The 20,265-nt window shown below is 46.7% G+C and overlaps 1 protein-coding gene across 1 annotated transcript in view; it reads right to left on the bottom strand.

The window, feature by feature from the left end:
- The window catches only part of LOC137373159 (collagen alpha-1(XXIV) chain), a 351,399-nt gene that overhangs the window by 83,471 nt on the left and 247,663 nt on the right, over nt 1-20,265 (bottom strand). Inside the window, exons 41-42 of the mRNA XM_068038018.1 lie at nt 18,767-18,820; nt 18,023-18,079 (exon numbers count right to left, since the gene is read on the bottom strand). Coding sequence (XP_067894119.1) covers nt 18,023-18,079; nt 18,767-18,820 — 111 coding nt within the window. The remainder of the gene's footprint in view (nt 1-18,022; nt 18,080-18,766; nt 18,821-20,265) is intronic.

Here is a 20,265-nt window from a genome sequence, read left to right as displayed (position 1 = left end):
ATTCCAGGAGGAGGTGGGCGACCATCTCTTCCCACCACAGCCACCGTGGGGGCACTGTGCGGAGGGGGCGAGACTTCGGGTGTGCATGAAGGATCTGACGGGGAGGGCCCTTCTCACCACCAGCCAAGCTACGTCTTGGTGCTTGTTTGAAAGTTCTGGTGATGAGGCATTCCGCCAAATGACTTTGATGGTCTGCTCGGGGAACCATCCGACAGAATCCACCGTCTCCTTTTCCCGTAGGGCCTTGAGGACATTCCGTGCAGACCACTGCCTGATGGACCGGTGGTCAAAGGTGTTTTCCCGCAGAAACTGCTCCACGAAGGATAGGTGGTACGGCACGGCCCAACTGCATGGAGCGTTCCGCGGCAATGTGACCAAGCCCATCCTTCGCAACACCGGGGACAGATAGAACCTCAGCACGTAGTGACACCTGGAGTTTGCGTACTGGAGGTCTACACACAGCTTGATGCAGCCGCACACGAAGGTGGTCATCAGGATGAGGGCCACGTTGGGTACATTTTTCCCGCCCTTGTCCAGAGATTTGAACATCGTGTCCCTCTGGACCCGGTCCATTTTAGATCCCCAGATGAAGCGGAAAATGGCTCGGGTGACCGCCACATCGCAGGAGTGGGTTTGGGCCAGACCTGCGCCACGTACAGCAACAACGTGAGCGCCTCGCACCTGATGACCAGGTTCTTACCCACAATGGAGTGAGATCGCTGCCCCCACATGCTCAACTTTTGTCGTACCTTGGCTACTCGCTCCTCCCAGGTTTTGGTGCACGCCTCGGTCCTTCAGAACCATATTCCCAACACCTTCACGTAGTCTGACCTGACGGTGAAGGGGACAAAGGATCGGTCAGCCAAGTTCCCAAAGAACATGGCCTCGCTCTTGCCGTGGTTAACTTTGGCTCCCGAGGCCAGTTCGAACTGGTCGCAGATGCTCATTAGTCTGCGCACGGACAGCGGATCCGAGCAGAAAACGGCGACGTCATCCATGTACAGGGAGGTTTTAACCTGAATGCCTCCGCTGCCTGGGATTGTCACCCCTCTTATGCTTGCATCCTTCCTAATAGACTCAGCAAAGGGTTCAATACAGCAAACAAACAAGACCGGGGCGAGGACAGCCCTGTCTGACTCCAGATTTGATCGGGAAACTTTCCGATTCCCACCCATTGATTGAGACTGCGCTACTGATGTTTGTGTAGAGCAGTTGGATCCAATTGCAGATTCCCTCCCCAAACCCCATTTTGGAAAGCACGTCCATCATGTAGGTGTGTGATATCCTGTCAAAAGCCTTCTCCTGGTCCAGGCTGATAAGGCAGGTGTCCACCCTCCTGTCCCGTACATAGACGATCATTTCTCTGAGTAGCGCGAGACTATCAGAGATCTTCCTGCCGGGTACAGTACAGGTCTGATCGGGGTGGATCACCAACTCCAGAGCAGACTTGACTCGACTGGCTATGACTTTGGACAGAATCTTGTCGTCAACATTAAGCAGTGAGATGGGCCGCCAATTTCTGATTTCTGCCCTCTCCCCCTTCCGCTTGTAAATGAGGGTGATGATGCCTTTCCTCATGGATTCTGACATGCTGCCGGCCAGGAGCATACTCTCATATACTTCCAGCAGGTCCGGGCTGACCCAGTCCCACAGGGCCGAGTACAACTCGACCGGTAAGCCGTCGCTTCCGGGAGTTTTACTCGTCTCGAAGGACTCGATGGCCTTTGTCAGCTTGTCCAGAGTTAGCAGCTTGTCCAGTCTCTCCCTCCTGCTGTCATCTAACACCTCTGTGATAGATGACAGGAAGGACTGGGAGGTTCTGCTGTCTGTGGGCTTCGCGTCCTACAGCCCAGCATAAAAGGATTTGCTGATCCTTAGTATGTCGGACTGCGAAGACGTTACCGAGCCATCTTCTTCCTTCAGGCTGCTGATAACAGAGCCCTCTCTGTGTACCTTTTGGAAGAAGTAACGCGAGCACGTCTCATCCTGCTCAATGGAGCGGACTCTGGACCGGAAGATGATCTTGGAGGCCTCCTTGGTATAGAGCGAGGACTGCTGGCTCTTCACCTCTTGGAGGTCCTCCTTGACCTTAACCCCCATTGACTGCAACCGGAGCAGATTTTGCATACTTTTCTGGAGTCGGGACATTTCCCTCTGTCTCTCTCTCGCCCTCTGAACACCTTTGTGGATGAACCTCTTGATGTTCTCCTTAATCGCTTCCCACCAGTGAACTGGAGACTCAAAGACGGGTTTCACGGTCCTCCAACCTCTGTAATCCCTTTTGAGTTCCTCAACGTTCTCTGGGGTCAGCAGTGTAGCATTGAGCTTCCACATCCCTCTGCCAACCCGCTGGTCGTCCTGTAAGTGACAGTCGGCCAGTAAGAGGCAGTGGTCGGAGAAGAACAGCGGCTTGACGTCGGTGGATCCGACCGTGACGGCACGGGACACAAACAGGAAGTCAATCCTGGAACGGGCAGACACGTCCGATCTTGAACATGTGTATCTGCGCTGCGCTCCGTCTGCAGGTTTGCTGAAGACGTCGTGACATCTTGGTCTCTTTTTTTTTTATTTCCAAAATATACTCTATTCATAAAAATATGTAAAATTACATTGCCAAACAGTTTGATCAAGGAAAACCCTAAGGCTTTCGATAGGTATATCAGGAATAAAAGAATGACAAGAGTTAGATTAGGGCCAATCAAGGATAGTAGTGGGAAGTTGTGTGTGGAATCAGAGGAGATAGGGGGAGCGTTAAATGAATATTTTTCGTCAGTATTTACAGTAGAGAAAGAAAATGTTGTCGAGGAGATTACTGAGATACAGCCTACTAGGCTAGATGGGATTGAGGTTCACAAGGAGGAGGTGTTAGCAATTTTGGAAAGTGTGAAAATAGATAAGTCCCCTGGGCCAGATGGGATTTATCCTAGGATTCTCTGGGAAGCCAGGGAGGAGATTGCAGAGCCTTTGTCCTTGATCTTTATGTCATCATTGTTGACAGGAATAGTGCCGGAAGACTGGAGGATAGCAAATGTTGTCCCCTTGTTCAAGAAGGGGAGTAGAGACAGCCCTGGTAATTATAGACCTGTGAGCCTTACTTCGGTTGTGGGTAAAATGTTGGAAAAGGTTATAAGAGACAGGATTTATAATCATCTTGAAAAGAATAAGTTCATTAGCGATAGTCAGCACGGTTTTGTGAAGGGTAGGTCGTGCCTCACAAACCTTATTGAGTTTTTCGAGAAGGTGACCAAACAGGTGGATGAGGGTAAAGCAGTGGATGTGGTGTATATGGATTTCAGTAAGGCGTTTGATAAGGTTCCCCACGGTAGGCTATTGCAGAAAATACGGAAGTATGGGGTTGAAGGTGATTTAGAGCTTTGGATCAGAAATTGGCTAGCTGAAAGAAGACAGAGGGTGGTGGTTGATGGCAAATGTTCATCCTGGAGTTTAGTTACTAGTGGTGTACCGCAAGGATCTGTTTTGGGGCCACTGCTGTTTGTCATTTTTATAAATGACCTGGGAGAGGGTGTAGAAGGGTGGGTTAGTAAATTTGCGGATGACACGAAGGTCGGTGGAGTTGTGGATAGTGCCAAAGGATGTTGTAGGGTACAGAGGGACATAGATAGGCTGCAGAGCTGGGCTGAGAGATGGCAAATGGAGTTTAATGCGGAAAAGTGTGAGGTGATTCACTTTGGAAGGAGTAACAGGAATGCAGAGCACTGGGCTAATGGGAAGATTCTTGGTAGTGTAGATGAACAGAGAGATCTTGGTGTCCAGGTACATAAATCCCTGAAAGTTGCTACCCAGGTTAATAGGGCTGTTAAGAAGGCATATGGTGTGTTAGCTTTTATTAGTAGGGGGATCGAGTTTCGGAGCCACGAGGTCATGCTGCAGCTGTACAAAACTCTGGTGAGGCCGCACCTGGAGTATTGCGTGCAGTTCTGGTCACCGCATTATAGGAAGGATGTGGAAGCTTTGGAAAGGGTGCAGAGGAGATTTACTAGGATGTTGCCTGGTATGGAGGGAAGGTCTTACGAGGAAAGGCTGAGGGACTTGAGGTTGTTTTCGTTGGAGAGAAGGAGGAGGAGAGGTGACTTAATAGAGACATATAAGATAATCAGAGGGTTAGATAGGGTGGATAGTGAGAGTCTTTTTCCTCGGATGTTGATGGCAAACACGAGGGGACATAGCTTTAAGTTGAGGGGTGATAGATACAGGACAGATGTGAGAGGTAGTTTCTTTACTCAGAGAGTAGTAGGGGCGTGGAACGCCCTGCCTGCAACAGTAGTAGACTCGCCAACTTTAAGGGCTTTTAAGTGGTCATTGGATAGACATATGGATGAAAATGGAATAGTGTAGGTCAGATGGTTTCACAGGTCGGCGCAACATCGAGGGCCGAAGGGCCTGTACTGCGCTGTAATGTTCTAAAAAAAAAATTTCAAACTGCACCAAAAGATATAAACATTGCAAGGGAGATCAGTTTCCTTCAATACTATCATGAGTTTTTTCACAACCCTTCCATTTCACAATTGTCATGCCAATTACAGTTTTACATTTACAGCAAATGAAAATATTAACGATACAGTTCGAGGGGTTTTCCATGGATCCAGCCCCTCAGTTCAGCTTGGTGAGGGGACCTTACACAGTGGTCTTTCCCCATTGAGCCTTTGCTGCGGCTGCCCCAAGCTTTAGTGCGTCCCTCAGCACGTAGTCCTGGACCTTGGAATGTGCCAGTCTGCAACATTCGGTGGTGGACAACTCTTTGCGCTGGAAGACCAGCAAGTTTCGGGCAGACCAAAGGGCGTCTTTCACCGAATTGATAGTCCTCCAGCAGCAGTTGATGTTTGTCTCGGTGTGCGTCCCTGGGAACAGCCCGTAGAGCACAGACTCCTGTGTTACAGAGCTGCTTAGGATGAACCTCGACAAAAACCACTGCATCTCTTTCCACACCTGCTTTGCGAAGACACATTCCAGGAGGAGGTGGGCGACCGTCTCTTCCCACCACAGCCACCGCGGGGGCATTGTGCGGAGGGGGCGAGACTTTGGGTGTGCATGAAGGATCTGACGGGGAGGGCCCTTCTCACCACCAGCCAAGCTACGTCTTGGTGCTTGTTTGAAAGTTCTGGTGATGAGGCATTCCGCCAAATGACTTTGACGGTCTGCTCGGGGAACCATCCGACAGAATCCACCGTCTCCTTTTCCTGTAGGGCCTTGAGGACATTCCGTGCGGACCACTGCCTGATGGACCGGTGGTCAAAGGTGTTTTCCCGCAGAAACTGCTCCACGAAGGATAGGTGGTCTCTAGTTATTTTTTTTTTCCAAAATATACTTTATTCATAAAAATCTGTAAAAATTACATTGCCAAACAGTTTCCAAACAGCACCAAAAAATACAAACATTGCAAGGGAGATCAGTTTCCTTCAATACTGTCATGAGGTTCTTCCCAACCCTTCCGTTTCACAATTGTCATGTCAATTACAGTTTTACATTTACAGCAATTGAGAATATTAACGATACAGTTCGAGGGGTTTCCCATGGATCCAGCCCCTCAGTCTAGCTTGGTGGGGGAACCTTACACTGTGGTCTTTCCCCATTGAGCCTTTGCTGCGGCTGCCCCAAGCTTTAGTGCGTCCCTCAGCACGTAGTCCTGGACCTTGGAATGTGCCAGTCTGCAACATTCGGTGGTGGACAACTCTTTGCGCTGGAAGACCAGCAAGTTTCGGGCAGACCAAAGGGCGTCTTTCACCGAATTGATAGTCCTCCAGCAGCAGTTGATGTTTGTCTTGGTGTGTGTCCCTGGGAACAGCCCGTAGAGCACAGACTCCTGTGTTACAGAGCTGCTTGGGATGAACCTTGACAAAAACCACTGCATCTCTTTCCACACCTGCTTTGCAAAGGCACATTCCAGGAGGAGGTGGGCGACCGTCTCTTCCCCATCACAGCCAACGCGGGGGCATTGTGCGGAGGGGGCGAGACTTCGGGTGTGCATGAAGGATCTGACGGGGAGGGCCCTTCTCACCACCAGCCAAGCTACGTCTTGGTGCTTGTTTGAAAGTTCTGGTGATGAGGCATTCCGCCAAATGACTTTGACGGTCTGCTCGGGGAACCATCCGACAGGATCCACCGTTTCCTTTTCCCGTAGGGCCTTGAGGACATTCCTGATGGACCGGTAGTCAAAGGTGTTTTTCCGCAGAAACTGCTCCACGAAGGATAGGTGGTACGGCACGTCCCAACTGCACGGAGCGTTCCGCGGCAATGTGACCAGGCCCATCCTTCGCAACACCGGGGACAGATAGAACCTCAGCACGTAGTGACACTTGGAGTTTGCGTACTGGGGATCTACACATAGCTTGATGCAGCCGCACACGAAGGTGGTCATCAGGATGAGGGCCACGTTGGGTACATTTTTCCCGCCCATGTCCAGAGATTTGAACATCGTGTCCCTCCGGACCCGGTCCATTTTAGATCCCCAGACGAAGCGGAAAATGGCTCGGGTGACTGCCACGGCGCAGGAGTGGGGTATGGGCCAGACCTGCGCCACGTAGAGCAACAACGTGAGCGCCTCGCACCTGATGACCAGGTTCTTACCCACAATGGAGAGAGATCGCTGCCCCCACATGCCCAACTTTTGTCGTACCTTGGCTACTCGCTCCTCCCATGTTTTGGTGCACGCCTCGGCACTTCCGAACCATATCCCCAGCACCTTCAGGTAATCTGACCTGACGGTGAAGGGGACAAAGGATCGGTCAGCCCAGTTCCCAAAGAACATGGCCTCGCTCTTGCCGTGGTTAACTTTGGCTCCCGAGGCCAGTTCGAACTGGTCGCAGATGCTCATCAGTCTGCGCACGGACAGCGGATCCGAGCAGAAGACGGCGACGTCATCCATGTACAGGGAGGTTTTGACCTGAGTGCCTCCGCTGCCTGGGATTGTCACCCCTCTTATGCTCGCATCCTTCCTAATAGACTCAGCAAAGGGTTCAATACAGCAAACAAACAAGACCGGGGACAGAGGACAGCCCTGTCTGACTCCAGATTTGATCGGGAAACTTTCAGATTCCCACCCGTTGATTGACACTGCGCTACTGATGTTTGTGTAGAGCAGTTGGATCCAATTGCAGATTCCCTCCCCAAACCCCATTTTGGAAAGCACGTCCATCATGTAGGTGTGCGATATCCTGTCAAAAGCCTTCTCCTGGTCCAGGCTGATGAGGCAGGTGTCCACCGTCCTGTCCCGTACGTAGGCGATCGTATCCCTGAGTAGCGCGAGACTATCAGAGATCTTCCTGCTGGGTACAGTACAGGTCTGATCGGGGTGAATCACCAACTCCAGAGCAGACTTGACTCGACTGGCTATGACTTTGGACAGAATCTTGTAATCAACATTAAGCAGTGAGATGGGCCGCCAATTTCTGATTTCTGCCCTCTCCCCCTTCTGCTTGTAAATGAGGGTGATGATGCCTTTTCTCATGGTCTCTGACATGCTGCCGGCCAGGAGCATACTCTCGTATACTTCCAGCAGGTCCGGGCTGACCCAGTCCCACAGGGCCGAGTACAACTCGACCGGTAAGCCGTCGCTCCCGGGGGTTTTACTCGTCTCGAAAGACTCGACGGCCTTTGTCAGCTCGTCCAGAATTAGCGGCTTGTCCAGTCTCTCCCTCCTGCTGTCATCTAGGACCTCTGTGATAGATGACAGGAAGGACTGGGAGGCTCTGCTGTCTGTGGGCTTCACGTCATACAGCCCAGCATAAAAGGATTTGCTGATCCTTAGTATGTCGGACTGCGAAGACGTTACCGAGCCATCTTCTTCCTTCAGGCTGCTGATAACAGAGCCCTCTCTGTGTTCCTTTTGGAAGAAGTAACGCGAGCACGTCTCATCCTGCTCGATGGAGCGGACTCTGGACCGGAAGATGATCTTGGAGGTCTCTAGTTATTTTTTTTTTCCCAAAATATACTTTATTCATAAAAATCTGTAAAAATTACATTGCCAAACAGTTTCCAAACAGCACCAAAAAATACAAACATTGCAAGGGAGATCAGTTTCCTTCAATACTGTCATGAGTTTCTTCCCAACCCTTCCGTTTCACAATTGTCATGTCAATTACAGTTTTACATTTACAGCAATTGAGAATATTAACGATACAGTTCGAGGGGTTTCCCATGGATCCAGCCCCTCAGTCTAGCTTGGTGGGGGAACCTTACACTGTGGTCTTTCCCCATTGAGCCTTTGCTGCGGCTGCCCCAAGCTTTAGTGCGTCCCTCAGCACGTAGTCCTGGACCTTGGAATGTGCCAGTCTGCAACATTCGGTGGTGGACAACTCTTTACGCTGGAAGACCAGCAAGTTTCGGGCAGACCAAAGGGCGTCTTTCACCGAATTGATAGTCCTCCAGCAGCAGTTGATGTTTGTCTCGGTGTGCGTCCCTATTTTTTTTTTTTTTTATTTCCAAAATATACTTTATTCATAAAAATCTGTAAAAATTACATTGCCAAACAGTTTCCAAACAGCACCAAAAAATACAAACATTGCAAGGGAGATCAGTTTCCTTCAATACTGTCATGAGTTTCTTCCCAACCCTTCCGTTTCACAATTGTCATGTCAATTACAGTTTTACATTTACAGCAATTCAGAATATTAACGATACAGTTCGAGGGGTTTCCCATGGATCCAGCCCCTCAGTCCAGCTTGGTGGGGGAACCTTACACTGTGGTCTTTCCCCATTGAGCCTTTGCTGCGGCTGCCCCAAGCTTTAGTGCGTCCCTCAGCACGTAGTCCTGGACCTTGGAATGTGCCAGTCTGCAACATTCGGCGGTGGACAACTCTTTGCGCTGGAAGACCAGCAAGTTTCGGGCAGACCAAAGGGCGTCTTTCACCGAATTGATAGTCCTCCAGCAGCAGTTGATGTTTGTCTCGGTGTGCGTCCCTGGGAACAGCCCGTAGAGCACAGACTCCTGTGTTACAGAGCTGCTTGGGATGAACCTTGACAAAAACCACTGCATCTCTTTCCACACCTGCTTTGCAAAGGCACATTCCAGGAGGAGGTGGGCGACCGTCTCTTCCCCACCACAGCCAACGCGGGGGCACTGTGCGTCCCTATGCTCTTCCCCACAAGTGGAAGCATTCTCTCTGATTACCAGATTTGCTCAGTTTTCTGTGGACAGTCTCTGTCTCATCACATTGACGTCAGCCTGACCTATTCTGGAATCTGAGTAGCTGTTTTGCATATCTCCCTTTCAAACACCATCTCGAACTAATCATTTTATCATTGCTATTAGATAAATGTTGACTCGCAGTTAGTCTGTTAACTAAATCTGTCTCCTTACTCATTATTAAATCTAATACAGCCTGCCCCTTTGTTGGTTCTAGGGCATATTGTTGCAGGAAACTATCCTAAACAGTCAAGAAATTCACCACCTTTGTGAAACGAGCTAGTTTGTTTATCCCAATTGATATGAAAGTTAAAATTCCCCATCAAAAGCATTCTCCCTTTGCTATATGCTTGTCTAATCTCTGCAGTTATACATTTTACCACAACAAAGCTGCTACCAGGGGTCTAAACATGACTCCCATTACAGTCTTAAATCCTTTTCTATTTATTCCATAAATTCTCCACTGCCTGCTTACCACTTGTGATAACCTCGCATAGAATAGAAGTGATTTCATCCTTATTCACTGAGGCTATTCCTCCTCTCTACCATTTCACCCATTAATCCTGTAGACCTTGAAACTAAATACACTAGGTTATAAGTCATGACCATCTTGTAACCATGTCTCAATAATGACTATCCTGTCATATCCTCCATGTTGAGACATTTGTGTCTGAAATTAAATGAGTTTGTTCCTTATACTCACCCTCACCAGTGCTTCTGCTCAAATATTTTACTCACATATGTGTCTGTCTTGCTTCATGTTTTTATTTCTATCTAACAATTACAAACTCAATTTCAGGCCAGATATTGTGTACAGAATGTCAGTTTGCTCTACATTCACAATGCAATGTTAATCACTGTGACATTAGCAATTAATACTGGTATTCAGAGAGTCAAGGTCAAATTGTGAATGGTCTCACGACATCTTACATGATCTAGTGCTGTGCACAATACCACTTTGCTAACTGATAACATTGATGTAATTATCCATAACGAAGACTTAATGGCCTAATAATGGCTGGAGATCAGAAAGTTACAAAGGTAAGTCAAAATATGGGAGGTCATTCATTGACTCAATCTTCCATAGAAAGCTACAATCACTCCATCACATCCTACGTTCAAAATGAATGGTTGAGTAATTTCTGTACCAAATGTATATTGTTTTAGTTTTTAGTTTTAGAGATACAGCACTGAAACAGGCCCTTCGGCCCACCGAGTCTGTGCCGACCATCAACCACCCATTTATACGAATCCTACACTAATCCCATATTCCTACCACATCCCCACCTGTCCCTACATTTCCCTACCACCTACCTATACTAGTGGCAATTTATAATGACCAATTTACCTACCAACCTGCAAGTCTTTTGGCTTGTGGGAGGAAACCGGAGCACCCGGAGGAAACCCACGCAGACACAGGGAGAACTTGCAAACTCCACACAGGCAGTACCCAGAATTGAACCCGGGTCGCTGGAGCTGTGAGACTGCGGTGCTAACCACTGCGCCACTGTGCCGCCCATTGCTTTCTGGATTATTGTAGATAAAAATACAACATTGAATTACATAGTGTTTGCAGCACAAAAGTAGTCCATTCGGCCCAATTGGTCCATGCTGGTGTTTATGCTCCACACAAGCCTCCTCTCACCCTCTTCATCTCACCCTATGAGCAGAATATTAATCGATCTCTGCCACATCCTTTATATAGGAACATAGGAAATAGGAGCAGGAGTAGGCCATTCAGCCCGTCGAGCCTGCTCCGCCTTTCAAACAGATCATGGCTGATCATCTATCTCTACACGAATTTTCTCCACTATCCCCATATCTCTTGATGTCATTAGTATTCAGAAATCTATTGATTTCTGTCTTGAACATGCTCAATGATTGAGTTTCCACAGCCCTCAGGGCTAGAGAATTTCACAGATCCATCACCCTCTGAGTAAAGAACTTCCTCCTCATCTCAGTCTTAAATGGCCTGCCCCTTACTCTGAGACTGTGTCCCATTGTTCTAGTCTCACCAGCCAGAGGAAACATCCTATCTACATCCACCCTGTCACACCCTGTAAGAATTTTGTAAGTTTCAATGCGATCACCTCTCATTCTTCAAAACTCTAGAGAATACAGGCCCATTTTCCACGATCTCTCCTCATAAGACAATCCCGCCATCCCAGGAATCAGTCTGGTGAACCTCCATTGCACTCCCTCGTTGGCAAGTATATCCTTCCTCAGATAAGGAGACCAAAACTGTGCACAATACTCCAGGTATGGGCTCACCAAGGCTCTATACAAATGCAGCAAGACATCTTTACTCCTGTACTCAAATCCCCTTGCAATGAAGGCCAACATACCACTTGCCTTCCTAGTTGCTTGCTGCACCTGCATACTAGTTTTTAGTGACTCATGAACAAGGACACCCAGGTCCCTTTGGACATCAACACTTCCCAATCTCTCACCATTTAAGAAATACTCTGTCTTTCTGTTTTTTTCTACCAAGGTGGATAACTTCACACTTATTCACATTATATTCCATCTGCCATGTTCTTGCCCATTCACTTAGCCTGTCCAAATCCCTTTGAAGCCTTTGCATCCTCCTCAACTTACATTTCCACCTAGTTTTGTGTCATCCGCAAATTTGGAAATATTACATTTGGTCCCCCACATCCAAATCTTTTATATAGATTGTAAACAGCTGTGGCCTAAGCATTGATCCTGCGGTACCCCACTAGTAACAGCCTGCCGTCTTGAGAATGGCCTGTTTATTCCTACTCTCTGTTTTCTGTCTGTTAACCAATTCTCAATCCACTGCAGTACATTACCCCTAATCTCATAAACAAAGAAAAAAGAACAAAGAAAATTACAGCACAGGAACAGGCCCTTCGGCCCTCCAAGCCTGCACCGATCCAGATCCTCTATCTAAACATGTCGCCTATTTTCTAAGGGTCTGTATCTCTTTGCTTCCTGCCCATTCATGTATCTGTCTGGATACATCTTAAAAGACGCTATCGTGCCCGCGTCTACCACCTCCGCTGGCAACGCGTTCCAGGCACCCACCATCCTCTGCGTAAAGAACTTTCCACGCATATCCCCCCTAAACTTTTCCCCTCTCACTTTGAACTCGTAACCCCTAGTAATTGAATCCCCCACTCTGGGAAAAAGCTTCTTGCTATCCACCCTGTCTATACTTCTCATGATTTGTACACCTCAATCAGGTTCCCCCTCAACCTCCGTCTTTCTAATGAAAATAATCCTAATCTACTCAACCTCTCTTCATAGCTAGCGCCCTCCATACCAGGCAACATCCTGTTGAACCTCCTCTGCACCCTCTCCAAAGCATCTACATCCTTTTGGTAATGTGGCGACCAGAACTGCACGCAGTATACCAAATTTGGCCGAACCAAAGTCTTATACAACTGTAACATGACCTGCCAACCCTTGTACTCAATATCCTGTCCGATGAAGGAAAGTATGCCGTATGCCTTCTTGACCACTCTATTGACCTGCGTTGCCACCTTCAGGGAACAATGGACCTGAACACCCAAATCTCTCTGGACATCAATTTTCCCCAGGACTTTTCCATTTACTGTATAGTTCACTCTTGAATTGGATCTTCCAAAATGCATCACCTCGCATTTGCCCTGATTGAACTCCATCTGCCATTTCTCTGCCCAACTCTCCAATCTATCTATATTCTGCTGTATTCTCTGACAGTCCCCTTCACTATCTGCTACTCCACCAATCTTAGTGTCATCTGCAAACTTGCTAATCAGACCACCTATACTTTCCTCCAAATCTAATTTTGTTTACTAACCTCCTGTGTGCGACCTTATCAAAAGTCTTCTGAAAATCCAAATGCACCACAACCACTGGTTCTCCTTTATCTATGCTACAAGTAACATCTTCAAAAAAACTCCAACAGGTTTATCAAACATGATTTCCCTTTCACAAATCCATGTTGACTCTGCCCAGTCATATCATTATTTTCCAAGTGTCCAGTTATCTCATCCATTATAATTGATTCTAACATTTTCCCTATTATGGACGTCAAACTAACAGGTCTGTAGTTCTCCATTTTCTCTCTCGCTCCCATCTTAAATAATTTTTTGAAATAAAGCACTATTTTGTTCTCTGAGATACATCCTCTACTTCAATGTTGCAGTATCTTTAACATGATCCCAATTTGAATCTGGAAGTTTGCACAACCGTGTTGAAACAGGTTGTTTGATTGTCACGGGAGACAGCCGCTCAAACACAAATCCCATCTAAGTAGTCAATTAGAAGACAAAGCTGACATGTTATATGTCACAACTTGGGTACACATTGCTGCCCATTAACACAAGGCTTGAAGTTGTAGATGTTGTGTAAAAATACCTCCACTCACCCTAAGAAATAACTTGGGTCTGACATTTGATGAAAGAAGGAAATTAATTTACAAAACAAAAAAAAAATTGGAATGGTGTGGCTTGACAAGGTTATCCAACAAGCAAAGCTTTTTAATAGAACTTACCTTACCTTGGGGAGGTAAGTCTATAGGAAGCTAGCTTGATAGGTAACCTCCAAGTTCTCTTTTATAATGTCTTAAGAGAAAACATGCAAACAAATTAAGAGTCAGTGCTATCTTTAGAGTTATTTGTAGTGAATTGTTGCCAATTACATAGAACACAACAATCATCTCTAACTAAGCCTGCAACACAAAGTTCCTTTACATAAATTTCAGGTGAAAATAAATTGCTGTTGACGACCTTTTATCAGAACTGAATTGACCATCATTGATCTGAAACATTAATTCTATTTTTCTCTCCACAAATGCTGCCAGACCGTATTTCCAGCATTTTCTGTTTTTATTTTATACAATATGTGATGCTGTAAGTTTTTTTGCCAATTTTATTTTTGTCTTTGCTTTGCTTTATTTGTCCTCACATCTAGTCATTGATTCAAAAATTGCACAAATAGTTTATAGCAAAGAATGTACTAGAAATCAGGGATTTCTAGGTCAACTTAATATTTACACAGATTGGCAGAAGAACCAGTGGGGAGACGAGGAGAAAGTTGTTTTACAGAGTGAGTTATAATGAACTGGAACGTGCTGCCTGAAAGGGCAGTGGAAGCAGATTCTAGAATAGCTTTCAAAAGGGAATTGGATAGATACTTGAAGGGGAAAAAGTTTACAGGGCTATAGTGGAACAGCAGGGAAGTGGGACTAACTGGATAGCTCTTTCAAAGGGTAGGCACAGGCACGATGGGCCGAATGGCCTCCTTCTGTGCTCTATCATTCTGTGATTCTATAATTGCTAATAATATTTTTCTTTTCCTCTGCGAGACTGTCATTACCCATGCACCGCATTATAGGAAGGATGTGGAAGCTTTGGAAAAGGTGCAGAGGAGATTTACTAGGATGTTGCCTGGTATGGAGGGAAGGTCTTACGAGGAAAGGCTGAGGGACTTGAGGTTGTTTTCGTTGGAGAGAAGGAGGAGGAGAGGTGACTTAATAGAGACATATAAGATAATCAGAGGGTTAGATAGGGTGGATAGTGAGTGTCTTTTTCCTCGGATGGTGATGGCAAACACGAGGGGACATAGCTTCAAGTTGAGGGGTGATAGATATAGGACAGATGTGAGAGGTAGTTTCTTTACTCAGAGAGTAGTAAGGGCGTGGAATGCCCTGCCTGAAGCAGTAGTAGATTCGCCAACTTTAAGGGCATTTAAGTGGACATTGGATAGACACATGGATGAAAATGGAATAGTGTAGGTCAGATGGTTTCACAGGTCGGCGCAACATCGAGGGCCGAAGGGCCTGTACTGCGCTGTAATGTTCTAATTCTAGACCTGGTTCTTGGGAATGAGATGGGCCAAGTGGATCAAGTAACAGTAGGAGAGCATTTAGGGGACAGTGATCATTGTATCATAAGGTTTAGGCTGACTATGAAAAAGAACAAAGAGCAATCCAGAGTAAGAATAATTAATTGGGGGAAGGTCAACTTCAATGGGGTAAGAATGAAGCTGGGGCGAATAAATTGGAGTCAAAAGCTGGCAGGAAAACTGGTAGATGAACCTCGAAGGGGAGAAGTAGGGCAAACAAATCCAGAGCTCCCTGGATGACAAAAGAGATTAAGATAAAGAAGAAAATGTGTGCTTATGACAGATGTCAGGTAGAAACTACTATTGAGAACCAGGCTGAATACAGAAGGTCCAGAGGGAAGTGAAAAAGCAAATAAGAGAAGCAAAGAGAAAGCATGAAAAGAGACTGGCAGCTAGCATTAAGGGAAATCCCAAAGTTTTTTATAGGCATACGAATAGTAAAAGGGTGGTAAAAGGAGGAGTGGGGCCGATTATGGACCACAGAGGGGATTTACACATGGAGGCGGAGGGCATAGCTGAGGTATTAAATGAATGCTTTGCATCTGTCTTTACCAAGGAAAAAGGTGCAATCCAGGCAATATTGAAAGAGGAGGTAATTCAGACACTCGAGGGGTTTAAAATTGATAGAGAGGAAGTATTAGATAGGCTGTCTGTACTTAAAGTGGATAAAGCACCAGGACCCGATGAGATGCATCCAAGGATACTGAGGGAAGTGAGGGTGGAAATCGCAGAGGCACTGGCCATAATTTTTCAGTCTTCCTTAGACTCGGGGGTGGTGCCAGAGGACTGGAGATTTGCAAACGTTACACCTTGTTCAAAAAAGGGTGTAAAGAAAGCCAGTCAGTTTAACTTCGGTGGTGGGAAAACTTCTAGAAAAAATAATTTGGGACAAATTATTTGCATTTTACGTATCCCCAGGCTTTAATTGTCCCGAGGCGGGACTGCCACCCACTTGAGGGAGCGGGTCCCACCTCAGTGAGCTGCTGACCAATCAGCGGGCCGGCAGCTCTTAGGCCCAGCAGCGCCACTGGGAGCAGTGGCCTCTGCTGGGACTGCAGCCCAGCCAACTGAGGAGGAGGCCATGGAACCGGGACCGAAGGTATGTTGGGGTTGCGTCGCTGGGGGGGATCGGTCATGCCAGCAAAGCGAGGGTAGTCGTTTGGGGGGAGGGGGGACGTCTTGGGTTCCAGGGGTGCGTTGGGAGGAGGGGGCGGCCCTCAATCGGGCACCCTGTGCCCGACTGCAATGGCATCCCCCCCCCACCCCCGGCGCACTGAGAGGCCGGCAGCTGTCGCTGGGCTGCCTTTCACGTCCCCAGCACGCCCAGCTTGCCATGGGTAAAATACCCGTGGAGGCGGGCGAGGACCCTTAAGTGGCCGTTAAGTGGCCACTTAAGGGCTTTGATTGGCCTTGGGCAGGCGGGCAGTCCCCCACCCCCCCACCCGATCGCCGTAAAGTTGGCCGCAGGTGGGAGCGGGGCGGGAAGGCCTCACGGAGCCTCCCGCTCAATTTTACACCGCACCCATTCCACCATCCGACCTGCTGGGACGGCGTAAAATTCAGCCCAGTGCCACACAACAGACCTGAGAGCAGACTTGTAACTTATGGAATAAAAGGGATGGTAGCAACATGGATACAAAATTGGCTGAGTGACAGGAAACAAAGAGTAGTAGTTAATGGATGTTTTTCGGGCTGGAGGAAGGTTTGTAGTGGAGTTCCCCAGGGATCAGTGTTGGGACCCTTGCTTTTCCTGATATATATTAATAACCTAGACCTTGGTGTACAGGGCACAATTTCAAAGTTTACAGATGATACAAAACTTGGAAGCATTGTGAACTGTGAGGAGGATAGTGTAGATCTTCAAAAGGGCATCGACAAGTTGGTGGAATGGGCAGACAGGTGGCAGATGAAGTTCAATGCAGAGAAATGTGAAATGATTCATTTTGGTAGGAAGAACATGGAGAGACAATATAGAATAAGGGTACAATTCTAAAGGTGGTGCAGGAGCAGACGGACCTGGGTGTATATGTGCATAAGTCATTGAAGGTGGCAGGTTGAGAGAGCAGTTAATAAAGCATACAGTATCCTGGGCTTTATTAATAGGGGCATAGAGTACAAGAGCAAGGAAGTAATGTTGAACTTGTATAAGACACTAGTTCGGCCTCAGCTGGAGTATTGTGTCCAATTCTGGGTGCCGCACTTTCGGAAAGATGTGAGGGCATTGGAGAGAGTACAGAAAAGATTCACAAGAATGGTTCCAAGGATGAGGAATTTCAGTTATGAAGATAGATTGGAGCAGTTAAGACTGTTTTCCTTGGAGAAGAGAAGGTTGAGAGATGAGGTGATAAAGGTATTCATACTCATGAGGGGTCTGGATAGAGTCGACAGAGAGAAACTGTTCCCACTCGTGAAAGGATCGAGAATGATAGGCCACAGATTTAAAGTATTTGGTAAGAAAAGCAAAAGTGACATGAGGAAAAACTTTTTCACGCAGCAAGTGGTTAAGGTCTGGAATGCGCTTGCCTGAGAACGTGATGGAGGCAGGTTCAATTGAAGCATTCAAAAGGGAATTAGACAGTTATATGAAAAGGAAGAATGTGCAGGGTTACGGGGGGAAGGCAGGGGAATGGAACTGAGTGAATTGCTCATTCAGAGAGCCAGTGCGGAGATGATGGGCCGAATGGCCTCCTTCTGCACTGTAACAATTCTGTGATTCTATGAGAATATGGCCGACTTACTGAGACCCTCAGTATCAGACCAGCTTCAGTTGGATTCTGCTCCTCGGCATGCTCCACTCGGTGGAGAACTGTCTCCTGAAGTGTCATGGCTGACTGAGAATTCACCACAGAGACAGTCGGCAAGTCACAAATTACTACTGTTGCAAAAACTGCACCACCAGGAATCTGACAGTTTTCCACCTTATCAAATCTGTGCCATTAAATTCCTCCAGTGAAATTCAGGTAATGTGAAGGAACATATACTGAAAGACAACGCTGAACCATATTTGCTAAGAAAAGCATGACCTACTGGTTCACCTAGAGGCCCAGGGAGTCCAATAACATTACTGTCTTCTCCTGGATATCCCTATGAGGGAAAGAAAAGGGACATAGATTACTATTAATAATAGGCAATATTAATTCATAGCAGTCAAATAGGATCTGTGTTACATAAATTAAGAATCATCTTTAAATTTCTGTTACATGTTACTCTTACTTTGACTGAAAACATCCGGATAAGCTTGCAATAGCCACAATCCAGGCACAATGTGCAGTGTAAGTGTGCTCAAATAAGGACTCTGCAAGATCTCTGCACTCCTCCAATTCTGGTCTCTTGCTCATCCCTGATTTTCATTGCTCCAACATTGATGGCTGTGCCTTCAGCTGCCTGGGCCTTAAACTCTGGGAATTCCCTCCCTGAAACTCTCCAACTCTCTAAACCTCTGTCTTCTCCACAAAACCTTCTTGTTTGACTAAGCTTTTGGCCATCTGCCCTAATAACTTCTCACAAGGTTAGGTGTCAAATTATGTTGATTTACACTCCTATGAAGTGACATTTTGCTTCATTAACGATGCTATATAAATGCAAGTTGTTATTGCTTGACTGTTGGAGATATTTAAACCAGATCAAAGCTGGAATATTTTGCACAACCTAATTCTGGTTATTTTTATCCAAGAAATAGTTTTGAAAAGTACTAACTTTCAGCTGTTGGGACACAATCTTGATATTGCTGACTGCTGGTGTAAGAATGACAACACAATACTAAAGGATTACCTTCTCCCCCTTAGGTCCAGGTGCTCCTTGAGATCCAGGTGGCCCTTGATGACCCTGAAAGAAAGATGCATTGCCCATTCTTAAGCAGTCACAAAATGTTTTGAGAGGATTCATATGACATGTTCAAAAAAAATCCAAGAGTCTGGAATAACCTTGGGTAGACACTCAATAAGATGAAGAATGACATTGAAGTGACTCGCTGGATTCCTTCAAGCGAGAGCTGGACCCGTTAGAATCATCGAAGGTTTAAGGCACAGAAAGAGGCCACTTGGCCCATCATGTCTGTGCCAGCTGAAAAACGATCCACCTATTTGAATCCCACCTTCCAGCATTTGGTCTGTAGCCCTGCAGATTACGGCAGTTGAGGTGCATATCCAGACTCCTTTTTAATGAGTTGAGGTTCTCTGCCTCAACTACCCTTTCAGGCAGTGAGTTCCAGACCCCCACCACCCTCTGGGTGAAAAAGTTTTTCCTCATCTCCCCTCTAATTTTTCGACCAATCACTTTAAATCTATGCCCCCTTGTCACTGACCTCTTTGCTAAGGTGAATAGACCCTTCACCTCCACTCTATCCAGGCCCCTCAAAATTTTGTACATTGCAATCAGATCTCCCCTCAGCCTTCTCTGTTCTAAGGAGAACAACACCAGCCTATCCAATCTTTCCTCATAGCTGCATTTTTACAGTCCCGGCAACATCCTCATAAATCTCCTCTGTACCCTCTCTAGTGCAATTTTCTGTAATGAGGTGACCAGAACTGCACACAGTACTCAAGTTGTGGCCTAACCAATGATTTATACAGTTCCAGCATAACCTCCCTGCTCTTATATTTTATACCTCGACTAACAAAGGAAAGGATTCCATATGCCTTCTTAACCACATTATTGACCTGTCCTGCTACCTTCAGGGATCTGTGGACATTCACTCCAAGGTCCCTTACTTCATCTATACTTCTCAGTATTTTCCCTTTAATCGTGTATTCCTTTGCCTTGTTTGACCTCCCCAAATGTATCACCTCACACTTCTCCAAGTTGAATTCCATTTGCCACTTTTCTGGCCATCTGCCCAGACCATCAATATCTTCCTGCAGCCTACAGCTATCCTCCTCGCTATCTACCACACGGCCAATCTTTGTGCTGTCTGCAAACTTCTTGATCATACCCCCCACATTTACATCCAAATCATTAATATACACCACAAAAAGCAGGGGACCCAGTACTGAGCCCTGTGGAACCCCACTGGAAACAGCCCTCCAGTCGCTAAAACACCCGTCAACAATTACCCTTTGTTTCCTGCCACTGAGACAATTTTGTATCCACCTTGCTGCATTTCCCTGAATCCCATGGGATTTTATTTTTTTAACCAGTCTGCCATGTGGGACCTTGGCAAAAGCCTTGCTAAAATCCATGTAGACCACATCAACTGCACTACCCTCACCTATCTTCCATGTTACTTCTTCAAAAAAATTCGATCAAATTTGTTAAACAAGATCTGTTCCTGG

The sequence above is a fragment of the Heterodontus francisci genome, chromosome 8, assembly GCF_036365525.1.
Source record: "Heterodontus francisci isolate sHetFra1 chromosome 8, sHetFra1.hap1, whole genome shotgun sequence".
Lineage (NCBI taxonomy): Eukaryota > Metazoa > Chordata > Chondrichthyes > Heterodontiformes > Heterodontidae > Heterodontus > Heterodontus francisci.
The sequence above is the reverse complement of the archived record's forward strand: the minus strand, read 5'-3'. Positions and strand labels throughout refer to the sequence as shown.